The sequence below is a fragment of the Aspergillus tanneri genome (genome assembly GCF_003426965.1).
Source record: "Aspergillus tanneri strain NIH1004 chromosome Unknown AapTan_2_pilon_pilon_pilon, whole genome shotgun sequence".
NCBI lineage: Eukaryota > Fungi > Ascomycota > Eurotiomycetes > Eurotiales > Aspergillaceae > Aspergillus > Aspergillus tanneri.
The window spans coordinates 4996817-5006373 of record NW_022984629.1 but is presented as its reverse complement, the minus strand read 5'-3'; the positions used below and the strand labels follow the sequence as shown (position 1 = coordinate 5006373).

Below are 9557 nucleotides of genomic sequence, written 5' to 3'. Positions count from 1 at the left end.
TTTGATGGTGATGAAATAAAGACTTCAAAGAACGAAATTGACGACGATTCTGAGAAATAATGCACGGATATTCAATGATACTACCCTGAGGATGATTGTAGATGATGATTTCAAAATCTTTAGAGAGGTATTGTCGACCTTTTTATAAGATAGAGAAGCCCCTGAACTAGATATTGCTTATTGCTGATCCTAAGCCTTTTGTTTCTTTGCTTACAGCCGTAGACATTCGTGCATTTTGCGGACTTCTAAAATCTCACTGTCTGACGCTACCAGTACTCGGAGGATCCGGCATCCCTCTGCGGATGGCAAGAAACTAGTAGATCTTCAATCCATCGTGTTTTGGGCATCTAAATGGAGTACAGACCAAACAGCACCGCAAATACAAAACACAAGGTCCTTGCCGTAATCTTGGTTGATTGGCTTGATATTTGGGGTTACCTTACGTTTGCGAAGGTCTAAATGGTGGGTATAGACATGAAGCGATCTGGAGCAGATTTAATACCGACATAGTATCCCTTAGTACTGGTTTTTATTTTTTAGTAACTACCTGACCACCGATGCTGGGGCAGGAACTATGCAACGTGAGTTATGACAAATGTAAAGCTAAGCAATACCCTAGGCCAATCGTCGATGCTTGGCTGTCTTGACCCTCAGCCTTGCAGGAATTAATTCTCCACAATTCCCAGGAAACTTTATCATTGGGTAGGTGTTAAATGGAAACCTTCAGCTCTGATGCTGTCACTGGATGAGAGAAATTATAGCTGGAGCCACCTCATCACCGACAGGCAGTGCAGCTGGAGCGTGTCAGGCTACCCCACGACCCAGAAATCCGCTCAAACAATCGGTCCAATCTCTGCCATAATCTGACAAATGGCCGATGTATTGCATATTCTACCAGTTCCAAATTTTGAAGAGGTTCTTTTCTCAGCTGATGACTCAACTGACGTGTCAAGAACCGGCGCCCTGGACGCCTCACCTGTCTACCTGCTGGCAGGGACAAATGGAAAAAATTCTTATTCGGTACATACAATTCGTCAAAGTTACACTGGACCAAATGGTGCGTTGTAAACTGATTAGCTAGATAATTTTCTGAAATATTGACAAGTGTCCATATGGATTGCCGCCACACCATATCAACATAGACTTTCTAGAAATCCTACTGTATTGGAAGCTATGTCCAGGATTTGTTTCGTATACTGTAGCAGGATACCTACGCTATATTGATGTAGGTTTCGTGAGAGGCTGTTATAGAAAATCTATCTTCTCTTCGGATGTATTGAAGTGTAGTAGATATAGATACCAGTACATCGCCTCTGCATTAACTTAACCTATTATAATATATGACAGATCTCCTACAGTCTAATATCGTATTTTCACCCACAAACACGATGGAATTAACTGTTTAGGTGATCATAAGACCGCCCCAAACTACTCCCTTCCGTTTCGCCCTCCACTCTAGTATCCCCGTCTTCCGTCTTTCGTCCTCCGTCCCCCATACTCCGTTCCCGTCCTCCGTCCGTCTCCGTTTCCCGTTCCCATGTGCTCCATCGAGCCCATATCGATTCCGCATCTTGCTTTGTATTCAACTACTTCGTAGTTTTACCAATAAGACATCCTTTTTCCTCTATATTATACATATCTTCAGGTTGAACCTTATATTCCTTAATCTTTCTAGCTATAATTTCGAAATATGGTGCATATTTATATGCAGAATTAGTCTGCTTATATAAATAATTAGTTTCAGTAGCATATCAAGAAATAGGCTAATTTTTATATTTTTTTAAGAAGTGGTTTGGCCAGCATACTCCAGGTTTGTTTCCTGTAATTTCCTTGGCAAAGTTTCGCAATATTGACGATGATAGTAGTATACCACGCTTAGTGATATTATTAATCTATTTAATAAGCTCTTTTAACTGCTACTTGTTAAGTACTTGCCAATTTTCACACTCTACTTTGCGAGAGCTCTGTATACCACGGCGATTTCTTGATAGCGTTAACTGGTCAACGCCATGATTTTTGGCAAATTTTGTGTAATTGATCTTTTCAACTGGATTCAGGCATTCTATATCTGCAATTGCTTCTTTAGTTAAGCCCATGTTGATGGTGTTGGTCTATCTAAAAAGTTGGTATAGATGAAAATCGGGTGTTGAGTGACATCGGGCAGTGAAGGTACCGTAAGAGCTAATGGATGCTAGAACAAGAGGATGCGATGCCAAAAAGAAAAGAAAGCCGCAAAACGAGTAAATATATAGCTTCAAAATAACATCCAGTAGGCTGGTGAGGATGAGAAGAAAGCTAACGAGCCTGTTAAAGCAAAAAAAGGAAGTTATTATTAATCGTATAAGAAGGTGGTTAAAGATGCACCTATCGCCCTGAAACGATCGAACGGAGAGGGAAAGGGGCTACTGGGATCACTCCCAGCATTACTTGAAAATTCGCTCTTTCGGGTTTAGTGTACATCTTAGCATGCACTTTCTTTGCTAGCCATCTTGGTTACCACTCGTCTCCGTGATTGGTTGCTGGTATAACTAATTATCATTTAGCCTAGATGTGATGTGTATAAAATCATGCACGCTCAGGTATTATGACTTTCCTGCGCTATTTTTTCCCCTCTGCTGCTAGAAAACTACTGTAACAGAGAATGTCTTCCCACTTTTTATATATCTATCCTATCTGTCGCGCTGGGTTTCCTATCATGTCCCCTCTACGTGCCTGTCAAAATTGTGGACATCCCGTACAAGTACGCACTAGATATTCTCGCTGTGACGAATGCAGCTCCCCAAGCATAGGCCCCTTTGGCTGCGACTACTTCCAATAAGCACAGCTCACGTACCGACTGGCTTTAATCCTTTTTTAACCTTTACTATGTCAGCTTTTGAAGTACTATCTACCCCCAGTAATCCCCTTCATATCTAGGTTACCTCTCTGGCAGCCGCCCAGGCACTGTTGGTTATCAGCTCCTCATCTAAGTTGACCCTACAACCTGCTTCCCAGAAACGAGCCTCTTATCCTCCGCAGGGTCCAAAAACGAAGAAACCAAGGACTACTAATTCCAGTAGTGCAAGAGACGTTGTTCATGGCTTTAAATTACCTGCGCGCCTTGAGTATGAGGGCCGAGTTGTGCTCCAAACGCTTTCCCACCAATTCTCTCCTTTTTATATACGAGCATCGGTGGCCAGTTATGAAAAAGAAATTACCACAGCTGCCAAGAGATCTGTGAGTTGTTCCTGTGGAAACTAGTCTGTGCGACAGGCCTTTACCGAATTGCCGACGGTGACCCTCTACTACGCGTGTCGGAATGTGCCCTTGACAGTTGTGGCAAACATGGGGACCTGTGGAGTTTCTATCACTTATATCATGCCTCCCTAGTTCGAGAAACCATCCCTAAGTTCTCAGCCAAGAAATGTCGACGCTATCCCGTAGCTCTTGAAGATCTCACACTGGCAGAAGAGTGCCTTATTGCAAGAGGGTCATCCTGTTAATGTGGTTGTAAAACTACGACCAGGTGGTTAGACCACCACCCTAGTATAACTAGATAAGGAAGGCAAATATAGCTTTTGTGGTAATTATAGGAGGCTGAAAAATAAATATTTTTTTTCTTAATTTATATACATGAATACACTAAGAGATCTGATCATTATATTAAATAGGCGTTGTTGTATATCTTCATTTTTGCGTTCGTGGTTGATTCTGAAAATCGTGCGGCAGGCGCAACGTTCGTTGAGGGGATCAACTACTGTAATGAAGTTTCTCTACACTCACACACCGAGTCAATTCTCATCCTTCCTTTTCCAGTGGTGATCATATATAACAAACCGTATCCTATGCTCATTCAATTGCTCCTTACGATATCTGATGTTACAACCCCGGCATGTAAATACAACTAGGATAATATTAGAATTAGACTCAAGTCCATTGGGAGAGCTGAAAGATTATTCCCATATTCAGCCCGGAGACTGTTGATAATTCGCTCGCAGAGATCAACGGATTTGCTCATCTGGATAATGTACTTGCCATAGACCATTTCATATAATCTGAACAGCTGATTCGAGAACTATTGTTATAATGAGATAGTAAAGACAAATTAAGTCTACCCAGCGAAGTTCCTTAATAGTTCTGGACGGGGAGCTGCTGATATATCGGTCGAATGCGGTAATATAGTCCTAAATGTCTAGACATAATTTTTGATGTTTGATATAAAAGGAGAAATGATTGACCGACTTATCACGTAGTGTAGTATCACAGGTCGTCCCGAAGCGGAAGATATTATTTATTATTGGATCGAGTTTTTCCTTAGCACCTTGGAGATTCTTTAGTTTAAGATGTCTGGATCGTATTTTTAGACATATAGGGCTCTGCCAGGTAAACAGAGGTATTATATGACGAGTCAAGTAGCGCTGCCTGGCCATTCAAACACTATGCCGAAACCCTGCCCGCGTGATAATAATCGTAGCCAAATTCTGGTCCAAGTCAGCGACATGTTATTTAAATTTCATAGTGATGTCTGTGGCGACCTTTTGCTACTTTCAAGTTTGAACTATATCTGAGTTGCCTCATGGTTCAAGCTGGCATTCTTCAAAATCGAGGATAGACTCAGGTCCCTCCGAAACCCGGTTTGGATAAGAACTGTGAGGGAGATTCGGGCCTAACGCGCAGAAAACGGGGTCACTTACAGCGTTTCTTCTGGCTCAGCAGGACGAGGAATGTCTGAGAGACCGGATTTGTAAACTACAGCTATTGGGACAGCTTTGAAAGCTTTCTTGGTAGAGGATCCAAAGGAATTGATGATCCATCGACACCATCTTGCATGGCAATGGCAGATTGAGCGCAATTGCGCCTTGTCCTCGCTATGAGATAGCGACAGGAGCTCGATCTCGAAGCGAGTATCCCTTTTCGCAGTAAATAATTTATATACTGGAGGAACGGAACATCGACCATGACAAGACTTGGCTCATAATTCCATCTATATCAACTGTCGAGCTGGTTAGATATACTGTGAACAAACTACTTAATAGAGAGCTAAAGAGTTTGCTTTTCTATATCTTTTTTGTCATGCTTCCTGAAGCCTGTAAATAGATCTAAGGGCATTATAGGTGTTAAAGCAAATACACGAATTTGACTTGAGTATTATCTATCTTCACTCTACATTTACATACGTGCCATTAAAAAAAAAAAAGCCTTATAATCTGGCTTATTTAAGACGAAATCTAATATATAACTCTATTAGACAAAAGGACACTAAGCTCTTCCTTAAGATGTGGCATAGAAGCTTTGACAATATCTCTTAATTGAATCAATACCTTCAAATTGCCACTAGTGTCAGGGGCTGAACCCGTAGAACATATGTGATAGGCTATGTACAAGAGAAATCGTTGAAGAGGGAAGAAAGAGGAAAGGGGGCAGCAGAGTCATGTGTTGTGAGTCATCAGGGCCCAATGGGACCAACAGAGCCTATAGGGCCTGTAAGGCCAATAGGGACAATATGGATAGTATAAATATTAGGGACAATAGGGTCAAAGGGGTCAAAGGGGTTAACTGGCACGAGAGGTCAAACGGGCTCTAGCTCTTTACAACTAGATCTGTCATATTTTGAGAACCCATTTCTGGACGACTCGACAAAAAAGCTACGCATATCTTTGATAACTCTTTATTATTATAATCTCAACATAATATATCTCTCCTAGATAAAAATGAAACGAAATGAAAACCACAATTATGAGTATTCGAAATCGACAACAGTCCATTCTTCGATATAATCGTCAACATCTATCCGCAGCAGCCCGGTTAACTGCATCAGCATCAGCTCCAATCTCCAATCTCTATAAATAGACATACTAGTTGAGAGTTCAGCATTCGTATCATACACAGGAGCCACTTCAACTATATCCGCCCAGATGAGATTCAACCTGTCTAAGCCGCGAATAATTGTGCGGAGTTCGCGTGTTGTTCCAGCCGCCTGTTTCCGGGGTTCCAGCTGCAGGGGTGACTATTGTATCATCATATCATATCATTGTTAGGCAGTGTATCTTACCATCAGGTTGGAGAAAGAGAAGCTTACACGTAGGATGGAGAGTATCAATATCAATAGATAAATAGATGAGGCTATCAGTGCCGGCTTTTTGTTGATTTCTTTGGATTATACCGTCGGTTCCTTGATTTTTTAGTCTTTCCGTCGTCTCTCTTTGTCTCTCTCTCTCTAATTATATATATTTGTTGTTGTTTCATGTTGAGATACCATCTATATCAATCCTTACCACCACCACCACCACCAGCAATAACATAGAAGTTACTATAACGAAACAAATCCCTCCCAGTAATAAACCTCCATCACATTATCGCGGGTGCAGTCTTCATCTACTCGTTTACTCTGTACTGGTGGATTCTCCCCATGATTACTATGATGCCAGTGACGTATTCATTCTTCGCACCTGAGATTCAAGGACTGTTGTTCCTAGGTTTGTTTGTTGGTGTGGTGGGTAGTGAGATTGGTGAACTGTCTAGGCAGTAATTCATCGTCTTGCTAATAGGAGAACGAAGAATGGCATTCGGGGCTTGGGCAGGCTGAGTTGTTTCTCTGTATGTCTTCCTCTTTCTCCACTATCTTATTCTATATTTAGTATTCTGATGGGTTAATAATGATAATGTAAATTGGCATTAAGAATCCAAATCGTAAATGCCCATATAACCAGCTACATAGTAGATAGATATCCGCTTCAATCATCTAGCGCGGTGGTGTTTACGCGGTGATATTGAATCTAAGCATATTTCTTCATCTGGTTTGCCTCATCTACCATTGTATTAATTCTATTGTAATGATAATATTCCATATCTATTGACTAATGGTGGTAGTTCTTTATACCCCCTGGCAAGAATGCGTCGGTTGGATCTGGACATTCACCACACAGGCTCTCATTATCGTGGTTGCTGGGGCAGGATTCTTTGCTATTATCCATGTATTTGGTGGGAGGATCAGATCGAAGACTGCTTTTTCGGGGTCAGTGGATGCTGAGTTTGATTTCTCTCCTTGTTTATAGTAACTTGGGTTGGGTTACTCTACCATGGACAGTTCAATAGATATGGATATGTAATCTATTCATCATACGCTTCCAGGTATAATTCGAAATGAATCAGAACGCCGCTGACCATACCCTCCGAGCGCCATTCAATACAATAAAATATAGAAAAAGAAAAGAAATGAGGAAATGCAAAGAGAAAAGACTATAGATGTCCATGTAGTCGCAATCGATAAAGACACGTCTGATTCCCCCCCCAGTTAGATTTCACTCGGAATACCGCCTTCTCCACGCGAATTTCTTCCATATCGACGACCACGTCGAGCTGGAACCGCTGCACGTGGTGCGGACCATCAATGTTATACGTCCAATGCCCGACGCGATAAAACGTAGGTCCCAGGATCGGATCATCCGAGTACGCACTTTCAGGCTGATGGTGGTACGCAAAGCCTAAATAGTTCATTACCTGTTCGTGTAGGGATAGACCGTTTCCGAGAATGAGGTCCCCGTCGCGAGAGAGGAATGTGGTGGGTTTGTCGGGGGTTCCGTTGAGCACCTTGTATTCCACCCAGAGCTCCATCTCTTTGGGCGCAACCTCCGGGAGCACGCTGGCGCCACGCGGGATGTGCTCCACCACCACATCTTCCGGCACGATAGGACGTCCCAGCACCACAGAAAGCTGCGACATGCCGTCCCGTGGCGCGCTGCACCAGCAATCACCCACACCGTCCCACGGAAGTAGGGCTTGCGCAGGTGGTGAAGTGTCCGCCCATGGCGACCCCAGTATGCGCATGTAGATCTTCTGTAAATAGCCCACAGGCTTCTTGGCTGTTGGGCTGGTGCGATACGGGTCGATGAGGACCCCCGTGCCGAACGAGAGGAAGTTGGGCCGTTGCGGTGGCTGATGACCTGGAGTTCTTATCTTCTCCACAATCGTGGTAGCCGCTGGTATATGTTGCAGGTCGGACTTTACCACCTTCATTTCCTTCGACAATGCAGACACTTCGGCGCCCAGTCGCACAAGTTCGTTTGACAGGCTGTTGACGGCTTCTAGGCCGGTGGTGTTCAGGGGAATGTTGTACGGTTGTCGCCAGCTGTCGCGGGACGAAAAGCCAACAATCGGGCCTCCAATAGAGTAAACAATGAGAAGCGACACCACCGTGAAGACTACGATGGCGGCGGTTTGGATTACGTCTTTCGAGAAGTCCAGAGGAGCACCCCTCATAAGGCGCACCTCATCCGTATTGTGTCGCTGCGATCGAGGTGGCGAGGTGGGTTGATGAAATGGCGACCGTCGTAGGAAGCCATTAGGAATGATGGTTTTAGCAGGAGCCGAGGAGGATTGTGGTGCCGGTTCAGGCTCTATATCAGGCTCCGGCTCTGGCTCAGGTTCTGGGTCTGTGTCTGACTGGGGTTCATGCTTGGGCTGAACAGCCACAGGCTCCAGGTAGCTCGATTTGGACACCGAGCGTTCATTGACCGGCTCTTCCTCTTCCTCAATGGTCTCATAGGCGAACGCAAGTCCCGAAAATCGACGAGGGGGCGCGCTGATATTCTTCCCGTGCGGTTCTCCGCGTGCTGTATTTCCACGAGTTCGTTGTAGATTGTCTTCGTGAATGTCGCGTTCGACCATCCATGATATGGTTGATTCGTTGCCGTCGAAGTCCTGAAATTGGGCTGGGCTAAAGGGGCTAGCATGAGGAGCAGGTGAGCCAACTCGCATAAGCGGGGAGGGATAAAGTTGTTCGGTAGGCAAAGCGAAGTTTTGCTCCAGTGGACTCGACGCCGTAGACAGGGTATGCGGAATAGGTGGCGTAGGCGTGGGAGTAGAGCCTGATTGATTTCCAGTAGGCTGAGGAGACTCGGTGGCATCGCGCAGGGACTCGAGGAGTTGTACCTGATCCGGGGTGGGCTCACGTCGAGTGCGCCGAACTGGGGAGGGAATTGGCTGGGATTTGTTCCGAGTTCGAGTGCTCACCGATTCTGCAGCCAGCTCTTCCCCATTAGCCCGTCCCTCCGCTGCCCTTACACCTTCTTCAATCGTTTGGGCGATTTCAAGCAGACCCGTCTGAGGCTGCATGGCAAGCTTCCGAGGAAGGGCAGCCGCTGTTGATGAGCCATATGCAAAAGAACTTTTGGTAGGAACGTCAGGCAAGGCGGGAGTAGCGGCTGTCGGTGGGCTCAACAGAAAATTATCGTTGCTACTTGAGCGAACCGACCCGGCGCGTCTGGTCGAAGTACGCTTGGGAGGCATTATATAGAAGATGATAGTTCAACAGATGCTTTTGACAGAAGAGTAACTCCTGATTTCTCCGTTCTGTCGTAAAGATTAGCTATGAAACCCAGAGATCTAACATGACAGATGTGTAGACGTATGCCTGAGCACAACACAAAGATCCACATACAGTAGATTTCACTATACTGGGCCTGGAGCCTCAGGCAGGGAAATCATGAAGGCCTAGCGATGCTATCGTGAAGCCAGTCGCCCAACCAAAAAAAAAAAAAAAGAGAGTTGTTAACGGGGAAATAAGCAAAAGAATAGGC

The 9557-nt window shown here is 44.6% G+C and overlaps 1 protein-coding gene across 1 annotated transcript; it reads right to left on the bottom strand.

Moving 5' to 3' along the window:
* Positions 1-7218: 7218 nt before the first annotated feature.
* ATNIH1004_001583 (uncharacterized protein) lies at positions 7219-9267 on the bottom strand (the record flags this gene model as incomplete). The annotated part of the gene is made up of 1 exon (XM_033566282.1): positions 7219-9267. The coding sequence occupies one exon, from the start codon at positions 9265-9267 to the stop codon at positions 7219-7221; it is 2049 nt and encodes a 682-aa protein (XP_033432039.1).
* Between the last annotated feature and the right edge of the window lie 290 nt (positions 9268-9557).